Source organism: Oryx dammah, unplaced genomic scaffold (assembly GCF_014754425.2).
Source record: "Oryx dammah isolate SB20612 unplaced genomic scaffold, SCBI_Odam_1.1 HiC_scaffold_21, whole genome shotgun sequence".
Lineage (NCBI taxonomy): Eukaryota > Metazoa > Chordata > Mammalia > Artiodactyla > Bovidae > Oryx > Oryx dammah.
In genome coordinates, this window is record NW_024070205.1 from 29,761,254 (window position 1) to 29,776,978 (window position 15,725).

Genomic DNA, 15,725 nt, shown 5'->3' on the forward strand with positions numbered 1-15,725 from the left:
AACCCACTGTTCAGGCTGTCAGTCACTGAGAAACTGCACCCATGGTCCTTGCAGAAGCAACCCGAGAAGGTGCCAGTCCCAGCCACCCCTCCCCAGGGACAAAGCTGTTGGGGGGGGGAGGTGGTGTGGACCTGATGCCTGTGTCTTCCTGATCCTCGGAAATGGGAGATTCAGGCGGGAACGCTTCCCACTGAGAGCAGTCTTCGCTTATTCATGAACCTGACCCAGGGGAATACTGAGGCAGCCTTAACCTTATGGAATACTGAGGGCTGAAGGAAAAGTATCCTGCAGCAGAAGCAGGACTCTATCCTGTGGTGGGGGTGGGGGGTGGAGTGAGGGGCTCTCCTCACTGAAGTGCACTGTTTCTCATGTGAGGGGGGCTGATGTTCATTCTTTCTTGTAAGACGCAGTTGTTTTCATTCAAAGATGAAAACGGTCTGATCTGAAGAGAAGTATTGTTTATTGAGTAAGGTCCTTAGTATCTTGGGGAGGGAAGTGGGGGTCTGTGGCTCAGGCTCAGAAGAGCAAAGGACAGATTGCTGCCCAAGGATGAAGGGCCAGGGCTGGCAGGATGCCACTGCTCTGCAGGCCCATCTGAAGACCAGCCACACCTTTCATGGTTTAAACTCCGGGAGTTGGTGATGGACAGGGAGGCCTGGCATGCTGCAGTTCACGGGGTCGCAAAGAGTTGGACACAACTGAGCAACTGAACTGTGATGGGGACAAGGGACATGGACAGAAGAGTGGGCAGCAGGGGAGGCAGCTGCCTCCAGACACCGAAACAGCCCAACACATGAGCAGTCACGCCAAGATCCCTCATGTCAAACTGCTTTATTACATCTTAAATAACAGTACAGTTGAATATAGGATCTATCTTGCATCCAGCTTCCTTGCAGTACATTGACTTTAAAATTAAATACAAAAGGTGAGGGACAGGGTGCAGAGAGCTCTACAGAGGTGCTGACGGGGGCGGGGGCTCATCCCACTCTCTGCGGGTCCAGGGCACAGGGCGCAAAGGATGGTGCAAACACAAGTGGAGAAGCCACTGCTGCCGCTACGGGGGCACTGGTGCAGGGAGGAGGCCCGCGTTGTCCCAGCACCGCTGCCCAAGACTGGACGCGCACGGAACCAGGGACATCTGCGTGTTAGAAAAGTGGTCTGCCTCGGCACAAAGGCTGGTTCCCGGGAGAGGCGGGCCGTGAGAAATCCACAAGGAAGGCCAGGGACTCCGTTCCCTGTACACCCCCCACCCCATCCAACAACAGTTTTGGAACAGGACTTGTTTTTTAAAGAAAGAAAACAGTGACATCTCGCCAGGCGAGCGTGTAGGCCGTTAACTGCACAGCCTCCAATGCGATGCGTGTGCACAGAGGAGCGACGCGAGGTGGACAGAGCGCGACGTCACAACTTCAAAGAGGTTATTTCTTCAAAGAAAAAGAACATCTAAGGACTGAGTCCTATATGCACTGGGAGCATTTCTACAGCATGCGGTTCTAAGAGCAAACCCACCCCAAATGGCAAACAATCAGGTTTTTTAAAATTTAACTTAGAAAGTTTGAGATCATTATTTTCAAAACATTGATTTGTACATTGTTTCATACACAAATAATTGACTGACTCTCCACGCACAGGACGGCACCGCTCTTGAGGACGGAGGCTCCTGGTGGCCGGGTGGGGCACCAGGGTAGTGTCGCGCTGTTGGGTCAGCCTCCCTCCAACTTCACAAGGAGACCGGGTGAGACTAAAAACCAAGCTGAGGGGAGAGGGTGGGTCGGGGGAAGGGCGCCTGACGCGGCCACTGTTCGTCCGCGTGCTCAGTCCCTTGACTTCTCAGCATCATCCTTCTACACCATGCGCACGACGGTCATGTGACACGAGACGGAAGTAAAAAAAACCAGGGACTAAATTTACATCATTAACAATCTCAGAGAGGCCACACCAGACCCTCCTTCTCTGTTTAACTACGAGCAGAAAGAAATATATTTTAAGAAGGAAATATGAGTCATGTCTGCAAAATCCTGTTACAAACACAATCTAGAATTCAGAGTCAATTACAAGATGAAGTCCTCAACTTGTTTTGCATGAACATCATCAAACAGGATTACTGATCAAGATTTCAAATAAACTACTAAAAAGGTGTGTCTGTCTTACAATTACACTCAAGTTTACCTTCTTGTTAACATTTTTATTATAGTATTTCCTTTTAAATTCATTCAAAACAAACAAAAAAGGAAAACAAAGACAATGGTCCCGGAAGGAATGCACGATTTGTTTTAGTTACAGCACAGAGATTCTTCTCTCAGTGGGAATTGTGCTCTTGGTTTCAGCAATAAGTGAGGGGAAGGTCTTGCCCTTTTGAAGTTCTGAGGGGTGCAGGGCGTCCGCGTTAGTAGGGGTAGATGGGAAATGCTATCTGCAACGGTCCAAGGCTGGAATGGTCTTCCAGTCACTGTGGCGTCCACCTGCTGCTTTAAACAGAACCGAGAGACCATGAAGAGAAACGCAGCACCTGGCCCAGGTGCAGAGTGGCATGGCAGCTGCACCGGCTCAGGATGGGGGCACAGCAAGTACTCAGGCTAAATGCAGAGGTCACCTGCCTATGAGCCCAGGGCAGCCACGTCCAAATGACCCCAGGAGCCCCAACCCACAGCTCCCTCCATGTTGTGAGAAACATGGAGCCGCAAGCAGGGAAGGGTGTGGGCTGCCTCTTACCTGTCAGGGTTAGTTCCAGATTTTGAGGAAGCTGTCCCAGGACCCCGTAGCCACGGCCATCCCGTCATCAGTTACCCCCAGGCAGCTCACGCGGTTGTCATGCCCGGCCAAGACCCCTGGGGGCAGAGGACAATGTGGTCAGCCTGGGGTCCAGCCACTTGCTGAAGTGGAACCAGAAACCCTCACATCCAGTCCCTGCCAGGCCTCAGTGGTGAGGAAAGATTCCCAACACAAAGGGCACAGCACAGAGGGTGGGCCTTCAGGACAGGCACAGCGATCCCCCTCCCCCAGACAGGGCGCCCTGTGACACTCAGTGGTCAGTGCTTGGACAATCATCAGCCACGTCTTTCCAGAGGAATCTGAGGCTGTATCTCAGAGCACCCCGTGCTGTCAGGACAGAGGCCGCAGACCTGAGGGCACTCAGGGGAGCAGGAGAGGAAGAGGGGCCCCCGGAAGAAGAGGCCATAGGCCAACAGCCATGCTCCCTCTCCAGCACTGAGACAGCAAGTTCTCATCGCACAACCTCCTTCAATACACTTGACAACTACATACTTCACCCCACCATCACACTTTGTGCTCCAACCTGTGCTTCCAGGGGTCCCTGCTGAACCTGTGCCCCAGCTCTACAATGGGAGGGTGCTACAAGGACGCAGCTGGCCCGGTCCTGCCTCCGTGAGCCACATGGCATCGCCAAGAGCTTCTGGTGCTGGGGCCTGGCTCCTGTCCCTTTGCCAGCCCACATGCCGCAGCTGAGTGCTCCATACCTCTGCAGACCCAGTGAGGCCCAGCAGCGTCCTACCTGCCCTGTCGGCCTTGAGGGCGTCCCAGACGTTGCAGTTGAAGTCGTCGTACCCTGCGAGAAGGAGGCGCCCACTCTTGGAGAAGGAGACGGAGGTGATCCCGCAGATGATGTTGTCGTGGGAGTAGGTCATGAGCTCCTGGTCCGCACGGAGATCGAACAGCCGGCAGGTGGCGTCGTCTGAGCCAGTGGCAAATGCGTTGCCGTTTGGGAAGAACTGGAAAGAGGAAGCAAGCCGAGACAGTTTGCAGACAGACAAAAAGAAACACTGGAAACACAGACTGCCCGACGCAGGGTACTATGGGCACAGGAGTTGGAGACCAGCTAGGCCAGAACAGCAGACGCTGCGCAGGGACTGGGAGGGACCAGACCTGGGCAAAGAGTTGGATTCCCATCACCATCATGGTCCCAAGGGAACAGCAAGAGTGTGGCTGCCGCTCATGGCTGGGTGCCCACAGGCGCTAGAGTCAGGCCACCTGACCACGTGGAGGACAGCTCCGCAAGCAGACACTTTCTCCCCGTCCACACCTCTGGCTCTTCAGATGGCCAGGCCCTCTTGTCAGGGCAACGTAGACAAAGCAGGCTCCCTCTACTGCTGTGCCCCCAGAGTCCCACAGAGGCTGGCCTGACAGGGTCAGTTACGGGACTATTTGCCCCCGACGGGAGGAAGCCTCACAGTCAGTCACTGGTCGGTCACCCTGGGAGTGGGACACATGTGGGCCTCACTGGGACAGAGCGAATCACAGCCAAGTCTGCCACAGGGAGTTTTTGTCCATTCAACTGTATTTGCATAGAAAAGAGAACACCTAACCCTGAAAACATTTTCCAACTGGCTGACACAGCTGCAGCTCCTGAGGACTCCAACCTGCTGATGGCCAGCCAGGTGCCCTGACCCACACCTGTGACCCCAACTCACACAGATGGCATTGATGTCGGACTCGTGGCCGGTGAAGGTTTGCCGGCACATCCCTTCTCGCACGTCCCAGAGTTTGGCTGAAGCGTCACAAGCACCAGAGACAAACAGTCTGGTGTCCGGAGCGAGTGAAAGGCTCATGACGTCCCCGGTGTGTCCAGTGAATGTGGTCGTCTGCTGGCCAGTCTCGATGTCCCACAGGGCACTGGAACAGAGCAATGACAGGGGTTACCCCCTTGCTTGGAAGACCAGATACGCAACAAACTCCCTCAAACCCCCAGGCCTGCAGCCAACATCCACGCTTCACATAAGATAGATCCGCACCCTGTAGTGACTTTGCTTAAATGGGTTGTTACAGAGCCAAGCACACACACGACACGCATGAGTCCGCCTGGGGCTTTTCTGATTCTCACACCAGCTCACATATCAGCAGAAAGGGAGTCGAGTCCCTGTCCAGCAAGACACTTCTGGGCTGAGCTGCACGCTTGAGCCCTGCAGGGGCTCATAAAGGGCAGCAGAGGGCCTCCAGTTGGTGCCCCTGCTGGATAGCTCCATGCCCACCAGAGCCCAGAGGCTGGGTCACTCCGTGGGGCAGAGCCAAGCTTGGGGCCCATGGCCATCAGCTCAAGAGGCTACTCTAGGCCAGAGAAAGGTGAGACACGGCAGTGTAGCAAGGACGCACGTGCTGTTTCTGTGCTTCTCCCACAGAATCAAGGCCATCAGATGTTCCTCGTTCCCTGTCAGCCTCACAGAAAACCAGCTCAACCCAGCCCCCACATCCAAGCATGGGGGACCCCTCTCTAGGGCCTGAGGGACAAGCAGGAAAGAAGACAACCCCCCCCACCCCCAGTCCAAAAACCATCCTCCCCAAGTGAAAAAAGCTTCCAAAAATACCTTCTAATACAGAGTTCTTCCCAAATTGGCAGTCAAGATAAGACTGCAGATCTTCGGTGAGCACACACACAAAGGACACCTTACTGAGCAGGGCTGGCCAGGGTGCCCGCGCCCTCCCGTGTGGCCTGCTGGCTCTCAGCCACCACATCTTGCCTCAAAGAACCAGAAAAACCCACAGGGACAGTTTAAGCCTGAAATGATTCAACTTCTTGATGATTTTAAAGGATGTGTTTTGGTGCCACAAGTGAACACTTCACAGAGTTTCAGTGTCTTCACCAATAAGGTGGTGGTAACTCCTGTGACACCTGCTACTTTGAAGCTGTGCTCAGAGCCCACAGGGGGCAGTGCTCACCTGAGGGGGCTGAAGCACAGCCCCCAAGGCTAGTAACTGTGGCCCAGGAAGGTGAACTGTGAGGTGTTCCACGCAGAGCTCTAGTTTCAAAATCAGTTCTTAGTTGTTCAAAACTGAAATTTCACATCTACACAGAGCACCATGAACTGGCTCACCTCTCTGCACCTATGTCTGAAGCCCCAGGGCCATGTCCAGTTACAGTGGCCTGGCTGAGGGCTTCCCTGTGGCTCAGCTGCGCGGCAGGGAGAACAGTGTGAGACAGGTTCAGCACACTGGGACTCACCAGGTGGTGTCTCCAGAGCTGGTAACGATCTGATTGTCATCCAGAAAACGGCAGCAGGACAGGTAACCTAGAAAACAGACCCAACAATGGCCCCAGCTGTGAGCACCTGACTCTACATCTTGTAAATGGGAGTGACCAGTGGGAAGGCCCATGCAAAGTGAGGCAAATGCCATGTCCACTACCTCTGGCTCTGCCCTGTGTGCTGGAAAGAGGAACAAAGCCACACAGACTGCAGGCACTGCGGGCAAGAGCAGAGCCACAGGACTGGACACCAGGAGGAAGGAGGCGCCCTGAGCACACGTGCGTCCTCCCGGCCCCTGATGTGGCAGGAGGAGCCAGGATGGAGGGTCTGCAGGGGCAAGAAACTGGGGTGCACGGCTGGAGGCAGACTTGTTTCTGTGGGACAAGTGCGGGGTCAGTGTGGAAACTGCTGTGTGTCACTCAGTTCCGCACCCCAACCAGCATGAGGCAAGGCAGAGCCTCGCGCTAAGGCCAGGTCCCAGTCTGCATCCCCTTTTGGAATAAGGAAGGGCAAACACGAAGAAAGATCCATTCTGTAGGGCCTACATTTGATTTCTCCTGAATAAGTCCTGTTCACCACCATCTCTGTTGTCTTAGCATAAGTGACTCTGAAGACTACACGTACGGAGTGAGCACCCCACCTAGGAGGTCCAGGGACAGTGGCAGGGCAGCCCCTGACCCCAGCCGGCCAAGCTCCTACCAAGTCTTCCCAGGCCACACAGAGCTACGTGTGATGCTGTGTCTCTCAGTAAAACCAAAGACAAAATACACACCAAGAGAGGAGAAGCCCACTGACAGCTGCTGATGTGGAAAGCAAAAGGTTGTTGAGAAAACAAAGCCTTTACCTAACACATTACCTCACTGTCTCCCATAGAAGAAATAGAGACGACAATTTCAGAATATCAATTCTGTGCCTCGACAAGGACATGTGGTCAAGTGCTCCCTAGAGTCCACATCATGTCCACAGGACACCAGGGACCACATGGGTGCCCTCAGCCTCCCCCAGGGGCTCCTCCCAAGGTCCCCGAGCTCCTCTCCAAGAACAGCACTCACTTCCTGGCACACTGCTACCCTCATACACGCCAGTCTCCCGGGATCCAGCCCTGGAGCCTCCAGCACTGCCCTGTCTGACTGGTGAGAACGGCCGACCGGAAGGAGCACTGTGGAGACCGCAGCCCCACCAGCACTGCACACAGGGCCAGACCCAGGCACTCCTAGGTCAACGACAAAGAAGCGGGCCCTCAAAGATGACCTCTGTCCATCTCGTGCAGGTGGCGGTCACACAGGGCCCATGAGGTTTCTGCCCCGAGAACCAGCAGCTGAATGTCACGGCCATGGACTTCAAGCACCGGCAATGAGCTCTGGCCTCTTCAGGGCCCAGATGGTCAGCATACACCAGCTGATGGATCCTTAGGAAACAGGCAGGCTGTGTGTGCCCTCACCAGAACCCCTTACCTGTGGAGGTGCATGCATGTAGGTGCCCTCAGCAGAACCCCTTCCCACCCTGTGTGCGTGTGTGTGTGCGTGCCCTTCCCCGTGGGCGTATATGAGTTTATGTGCACCTGTGTGTGTGTGCCCTCACCAGAACCCCTTCCTCATGGGGGTGAGTGTGTGTGCGTGTTTGTACATTTGTGTGTACCCTAAGTAGAACCCCTTTCCCAAGAGTGTGGGTGTGCCTGTGAGTGTGCCTGTGTGCCCTCAGCAGGACCTCTTCCCTGCAGTTTGTGTGTGCACGTGTGTCCTTGTGTGTGTCCTCAGCAGAAAGGTGGCTGGCCCAGGCACTGGTGCCTTTCCAGAGCCCCAGAGGGTCAGGGAAACAGACAAACATGGCACCAAGTGGGGATGCCATGGGCCGCTCTGAGACTACGAGTGGAGGCAGGATGGCCTGGTGCAGGGACGAGCAGGCCACAGTCCAGAGGGAGGAGGCCTGGAATGAAGCAGGACAGGCCCTCTTTCCTCCTACAGCCCAGCCTGCTGGCTCCTGTTAAGGAAAAAGGAACCAACAGGCCGGGGGCCCCGGACAGCAAGGACAGCCCAGCCCACAAACATGAAGCGCTAAGCCACAGCAGGAGGGCAGGCCATCACGGCCCCAGGAAGTTCTGACTAAACTCCTGACCAGGTGATCCCAGGCAGACACCACGTCTGCACTGGGATGGGAGGTTTAGGAAAGGTGGCGGCACTTTCAGGGCGTTAATGATTTCTCAAACATATGATCTAATAATGCCTTTTTGCCAAAACAGCACTCAAAAGGTTATTCTGTATGTAATGTAGTCACAACAACAACACTCTGTCTCAAGGCTGGAAGCTCAGTTTCTGAGTCGTTTCCAGAGGGCACCCTGCACTCCGCAGGACAGACAACTTAGAAGGAAGGTGAGACACCAGAGGACAGAGCGCCGTCTGACAGGTGCTCCCTCGGCCCCGCAAGCGCTCCCACAGCCTGGGAGGCCAACTCGAGAGAAGGAAGCTTGGCTTGCTCCAAGTGGGCCCCATATCTTATGGAAACAACAGCAACGTGAAACTGATCACAGGAGCCTCCTTCCTGAGGCTGCACAAGCTTGATGCCTGCCCCGACTCTGCAGACACCACCAAGCATGAGGGCCTGCTGAGAAGAGCACCAGATGGGTTTTATTGCAAATGAGCTCTAAGATCCTTCAAGAAAATGTCCCAACCCTGGCTTAACGCTCAGGCCTGCGATCCCTGAATGAGGGGTACCAATGCCCTCAGATGAAGTTAGAAAGGACAGAGATGAGACAGACCACACGTGCTCCGATCTACTGAGTCCACTGACCTTTCACATCCTCGCCCGACTAAAGGGAGGCTACGTGAAGCTCATTGAACGTTAACCTTTATTGATCTGAAGCATCATGTCTGAAATGTCACAAATAGCCTTAAGATGTTGAATGTTTAAAACACACCACTCAGCTCTTAAGAAGTAAGAGTTCACACTGCACGAAGGAAACACAATTTCTAATGCATTCTAGTATTTATTTTTTCTTTCAGCAAACAAAGTGCTAAAAAATAAAAGATTTAATTAAAAATGGAAGTCCATACACTGAACTGGATAATAAGAGATTGATAAACAGTAAGAATGCTTTTTAAGTGCTGTGAGTTCACTGACGCTGTAAGCAAAGTGGCTTATGAAGGGTGCTCACTGGACAGAAGGATGGGGCAGGCAGGCAGGCTGGCTAGGCTGGGTTCCACCCCCAGGAGTAACCTTCCCACAACAACTATGAGCGCTGGACAAATATAAAAGCAAACTCCTACAAATACTGGAAGCAGCAGCAGACAAACTGAAGGGGAGCCTGCACCCGGAGGCACTGGGGGACCTTGTTTTTCAGGTGCTGTGCCTGCAGGCAGGCCCCCTCCTGAGACAGCCACAACCATGCAGCCACACCTCAGACAGCACATCTGTGACCCAACTTTCTTAAGCAGCCAGTAAAGGATTCTGGGCAACCACAGCCAGAAAGTGAAAGAAGAAAACCTAGAAAGGAGAAAGCCATACAAGGCCCTAAAAAATCACGCACTGACTCCCCAACATCTGTCCTAACCACACACAGGCAAGACAGCTGAGCCCACACAGTATGGCTGCTCCCCACAGGACCACACGGCAAGATTCCAGGAGAGTAGTCTGCACAATACAACAGCCGCAAAAGCCCAGGACGCAAGTCAAATCACTAGATGCACTAAGAAGCAGGAAAACTGTCACCTACATTCGAAAGGAAGGAGCCACCAAGACCAACCTCAAGGGACTGACCACTAGAACTGGCAGACAAGAATTTTAAAGGCAGCTCTTGGAACTGCTCACAAGGATCCTAACTATGCTCATTATAAATTTAAAAAGACGGGAAATCTCAGCAGAGAAACGAGAACCAATTTTTTAAAAAGCAAACAAATTCTAGAACTGAGAAAGTAAACATCTGACTTAAATGGTTTGCTGGGTGGTCTTGACACCACCATGGTGGTGACAGAAGTCACATGCACTAGAGGACGGCTCTGGAGAAGTGGGAGGTGGAATCTAAGAGATGACGTGAATGCACAAAAGGAGAGAGCACCAAGAACAGAAAGTGGACCTCTAAAATTTCCCCAATTTAGTGAAAGACAGAACTTTACAAAGTCAAGGTGTTGAAGCAGAATAAACAAAGAAAATCACTTCAAGGCATGTCAGTCAAACTGCTGAAAAATAAATCTTTAAAATGCTAAAAGAAAATAATACCAACCCCAAATTAAATATATCAGCAAAAATATTCTTCAGGAATGAAGGATAGTCAGTATTTTCAGGTGAGGACAGACAGTTTTCCTTGCAGTGATCCAAACCGACTATAAGAAGCCCCTCAGGCTGAAGGGCACCCAGGAGAAAGTGCATGTCTACAGGAAGGAATGAGCACCAGAAATAGTACAGACTCGAGTAAATGTAAAAGACTATTCAATTTTCTTTAAATGGCTAAGCATGTTTAAAGGAAAAAGTGTAACAATATACTGGGGGCTTATAACACACAAGGATGCAAAACCTAGAAAAAGAAAAGTTTGTAAAGGGTAAGGAAGGGCAGGCAGGAAATGGACATTTATGGCTACAAGACTCTTGTCTTTCACATAAACGGACACAACAAACCTGGCCGCACCTTAAGAACTGTGAATGTACGCTGTAATCCCTACATAACCCCTAAAATATCATTCAAAGAGGTAACCAAAAAGCCAACAGATAAAACTATAAAAGAGAATTCCAAACAATCAGGTAACCCAAAAGAAGGCGGGAAAGGAGAAGTCATCATAAATCCCAGTGCATCCGTAATGCAGGGAGCAGACATGAAGCTCACACTACTAGAGAGGCAGAGACATGTAGAGTAGACAACAGACTGTGTTTATAAATCCAGTTACGCAGACGGAAGAAATACACCATGCAAACAGTCAGCCTGAGAAGGCTGGAATGGTTGCAAGAATATCAGATAAAGCCCACTTTCCAGCAGAGGTTCTGAGAGAGGAAGAGGGTCAGTTCTCAGGAAGAAATGACAGTCAGGAACATAACTGCTTCCACTGACAGAAGTCAGAATTCAAGAAGCAGAAATTCCCAGAATGAAGGGAGAAAGAGAGAAATCCACCCCACCTCAGTAATTAACACGCTGAGAACTGCCCCACAGCCCGGCCTCCTGAGCACATGCAGCATGTCCTTGTCAGACCACCTGCTCCTCGGGAAGTGAGCCTCCACAAATGTGAAAAACTCAACCAATAGAGCACGTTGTTTCTGAACATAACTGCATGTAATCAGAAACAACAGGTTACCAAAATGGTGTTAAAAATATTTCCCACTGAATGACAACATAGCTAAAGCCACACTTCGACGGGAGTTTACAGCTTTAAAGGCTCAATTTGAAAAAGAAGGAAGGCCTAAGGTTCCACCTTAATAAGAAGCTAGAGTTAATAAGGAAGCAATCCCAAAGCCAACAAAAGGCAGGAAATGACACAGGACAGAAATCAGTGCAATACAGGCAGTGTATCTTTAAAAGTTTAAGGATGTACAATTAACTGGCCAGAATCAATTTAACAGACTGCCTGAATGATGTCAAAAGGACGCCAGTAACTATGATAATTCTCTGGTTGCATGTGAAGCACATGGGCAGAGGGTGTAGTTTTGAATAATAATACAGCAAAAGAAGTAAAATACTGGGGTGAGACCTTTTCCAGAAATGTTATGTCTTTTGTAGTGAACAGTAACTGTCACAGGTAAACTGAACTTGGCAAAACAACCCACTATCTAACAGTTCCAACAGGCTCCGTTCAGGAGACCTGGGCCTACAGGACTGTTCTGCCCTGTGCAGCATGAGTGCTGGTCAGTCATCAGTCAGGGTGCCTGTGTGTGTGCACAAGTGGACACAGGTATGTGTAACATGCGTGTTTAGATTAGGAAACCCTTGGGGAAAAGTGCTCAAGATGGAAGATGGTTCAGAAGCAGAGAAGAGAATGAACTATGGCATGCTGATATGGAAAGAAGTGGGCCACCAGCTACTATACAGTGACCCAAGTACCCAGGATCCTTGAAAACCAGACACTGTAGTGACTTAAACCCAAAGGCTTCCTATTGGTAAAAGTGTATTAAGGCCTGTCTTTGATTTCACTTTCAGAGTATCTCTGGCCATTACTATAGCCAATCTCATAAAACAACTACTGAGAAGAGGCAAGTGTCTACGGCACACAACTAATGCCTGGCCACAGCACACGACTGTGACTTTATTGATGAGAATGTGTACCTGTGTGTCCAGCCAGCTCACGACTCACACGTACATTCCCTTCACGAGTTTTCAGATTGTAAATGGAGCAGATGTTATCCAGGCCTCCGCAGGCCACGTAGTTCCCAGAAGGGGCATAAGCGCACGTCATGACCCACGAGGAGCGCAGAGGGATGGCATGGACCTGAAGGGCAGAACACACATGATGTGAGCACGCGGGTCAGACACATCGCCTACCGACACTGTGATCCTGCTTCTTGTCTTATCTGTCACTGCCCCAGAGGTGACACAGCAAGACATTGGCCAAAATTAGTTTGAAAATAATTTTTATAGGTGGCCAAATGAAGGAAAAATTGAATTAGAAATTCAGTGCTGCACAACAATTTAATGTAGAGTTTTTATTTTAATTGCTGCACTGCTTGGCTTTTAGGATTAGTTTCCTGACCAGGGATCAAACTCTGGCTTTTGGCAGTGAAAATGTGGAGTCATAACCACTGGCCCATCAGAGAATCCCAAATGCAGGTTTATTACAGTCAGGCAGGCACTTCAGGAATACCAGCAAAGCCTCCAAATTGAAATTACACATCAAGAAGAAAACATTTCATTGGCCTAGCAAAATGACTATAAAATTAATTCACAAACTCAAGTATTTTTAGTGAAGTAATCAAATTAGACATTACTATAATTAATCCTACCACACACCTGCCTGTGTCTGAGATTTAAGTACCGCGATCTTTTTATACACATTTGGTATTCTCTAGCAAAATACAACTGATTTTTGTCTGCTATACACATTTAGACCAACGACAATATTTTTTTTCATTCAGTAAAGACTGAACAACCTTGGATTAAATTTTTTTACTAATTTATACTTTAAAGTATAGTATTTTTCAGATTATTTCCTGTGAAAACTAGTCACTAATGGAAAACTATACTTTTGCATTTTTAAATAAAACATGAGATTTCCCATGAGCTAAAATTGGATTCCTGGCTCCTAGACACAGGGAAGAGACCCTCCCTCCACCTGCTTTGTAAGAAAGACCAACCATGACATAAGAGTGCAGCCTGGCAGCACAGGCCACACGTGCCAGCTACATGACCAGGTTTCCACCTGGCCCAAACTTTACTCTAAAAGCGACACCCCTGTGCTCCTCCGCCCTCTCCTTTACAAATTGTGCATAAGTGAACCCAGAGTTTAAACACCCGCCTTTGCCTGGGCTGGTCTTCAGGGCATGGTCTGCAGTGCCTACCTTGTTTGTGGTGTAGCTGTCCCAGATAATAAGTTTACCATCCTGCGAGGCACTGACTAGAAGCCTGGAGCAAAGAGACAAAAGCAAACTCGTCAGCAACACTTGAGCCTCCCCAAAGACAGCAAATGAAAACTAAATTCTCACGACAACTAACACATACTTCAATGTTACATTCCCTTGAGATAAGCCCCAGCAAAGTTCTAATTGTTAGACCAACTCTGAAAGCATGAGAAGAAAACACCCTCACAGGTAATAGTGCAGGCCCAGCCGCAGCCCCTCAGCTATTCAGACAAGATACGCTGGTTGCCTAGAGCTGCTCTCTCAGGGGTTCTGGTCACCATACACCAGATCTGAAGCCCACAGATCTTTCAAGAAATCAAGGTGGTAGGAAATATTTATTATATAATTTTATGTTCTATTTTGACACATAAAAAGCATAAACATAAAGGACTAATAAGTTTTTAGATACTCAGAATTTATACCCCATTTCTCACCAAAATGGGAATCCAGGTCTCCTAGAACCATGAAGGAACTGGCTTCCCAGCTGCTTTGAAAAGAGATGCCAATCTAAAGCACAGCTGTGTCTGGTCCCACAGAAGAGCCTAACGAACATTTTCTGCGCCAAGTTTCTTGCTCCGGTCAGTTGGGCTAAGCATGGACCGTGTGTGTTGAAGAGGTGCTTTGTCTGCATTTGCAGAGAGGGACAGGATGTTGCCAAAGGAAAGCATGACCAATAGGCAAAGGAACTGCAAACGCAAGTACTCCAGGAACCAGCCCCTCCTGGACAACCTGGGGACCCTGCCCTACAGGCGACGCTGCTCCAGGACGGGTGAGAAGGTACTCATGGAGAGACCTGTCAGTGGGGTGGACAAAGAGAAGGGTCTGCCGTTTCAGAGACTGCATCAAAACACGGTCTCAACCATCTCAGACACAAGTGCATTTGGCTTCTTGAACTGCTCAAACCTGAAGGTACCATCACTTGAGTCACTCTGACAACTGACCTTATGTTCTGATGCACAGACTCCTTCACGTGGAGTCTGGCAAGGAATACACATGTTCAGCTCTGCATGACAAAACTAATTCCAGTGCAGGCTCCAACTCTATTATTTTGGGGATGCAATTTCTTAAAGCAAATCCCTGCCTTGAGGTGCAGTTATAAATACATCAGGCACTTGAAAGACCCTGTGTATCAGATCAAGGGTCACTTTCAGGCCCCTCTAAGTACAGGTTGGCTGGAACATCAGAGCCAATGTAAAGAAGCTCATCCCCTGGGAAGGTCACCTCTAAAAAGGTCTCCTCATCAGAAAGCTTAATATCTGCTGACGTGCCGAGGGTTGGAACCTTTAAGCAGCCCTGATCCCCCAGAAGGTGAGAGAAGACACACCTCTTAATCCCCAAGAGGACTGCCATGAGGCCCTGGCTCCTTCTGTCTCCCACCTCATCGGAGCAGAGAGGCAGAGCCAGGAGAAGGCCCAAAGCCTCAGTCCAGGTCCCAAGGGCTCCCCTTCCTGCACACTCACAAGCCTGGATGGATTAGCAGTGTTTCCCTCTCAACTGTATCACTTTGGCAGATTTCAGAAAAGGGAGAAAAGGTTTAACATTAATTCACATGATTGAAAGAGACTCTCAAACATTATAAAAAGTAGACTTCATATATAAAAATTACAATATATTGATAAACATATTATAAATACACATATAACATGTACTGACACAAGCACACCCACACACCTCACTGTGGGTTATCTCCTATAGCTTTATCTCCCCTGAAAAATTTCTAAATTTATTCACTTGTTTTTAAAGTATTTATTTATTTGGCTGTGCCAGGTTTTAGCTGTGGCATGCAGGATCTCTAGTCTTCGTTGGGGCATGTGGGATCTAGTTCCCTGACCAGGAATCAAATACAGGCCCCTGCACTGGGAACGTGGAGTCTTAACTACTGGACCACCAGGCAAGTCCCTCTCCTATAGTTTTAAAATACAACCAGCTAACTACTGCGATAGTCTGAGAATACCATGAACCACACAAATATAATAAAATAACTGGTATTCCCAAATTATTATTATGACTCATTAACCCTGAGTCATGAAAAAAAGTTGTATAATAAACTTTGATGTCTATGAAGATGCCATAAACAAAATGTACATCTAAAACATTAAAAAAAAAATTCTGATGTTAAAGAAGAAAATTTTACTTTCCAAAAAACATGGCTATCTAGGGGAGAAAAGTCTCCGAAGGAGTTCTTCTTGGTATCATTTTTTGTTTTCCTAGTTTATGATC

At 49.7% G+C, this 15,725-nt stretch overlaps 1 protein-coding gene across 4 annotated transcripts in view; it reads right to left on the reverse strand.

The window, feature by feature from the left end:
• Positions 1-812: 812 nt before the first annotated feature.
• The window catches only part of GNB1 (G protein subunit beta 1), a 75,502-nt gene continuing 60,589 nt past the window's right edge, over positions 813-15,725 (reverse strand). For 3 of the 4 annotated variants that reach the window (XM_040264124.1, XM_040264121.1, XM_040264123.1), the window contains 7 exons: positions 13,446-13,509; positions 12,217-12,379; positions 5,954-6,020; positions 4,428-4,629; positions 3,512-3,728; positions 2,713-2,828; positions 813-2,465 (listed from right to left, as the gene is read on the reverse strand). In XM_040264124.1, the coding sequence (XP_040120058.1) occupies positions 2,722-2,828; positions 3,512-3,728; positions 4,428-4,629; positions 5,954-6,020; positions 12,217-12,379; positions 13,446-13,509 (820 nt within the window). In that variant the 3' untranslated portion in view covers positions 813-2,465; positions 2,713-2,721. Of the gene's footprint in view, positions 2,469-2,712; positions 2,829-3,511; positions 3,729-4,427; positions 4,630-5,953; positions 6,021-12,216; positions 12,380-13,445; positions 13,510-15,725 lie in introns of all 4 variants that reach the window. The other variant, XM_040264125.1, reaches the window with a different exon arrangement.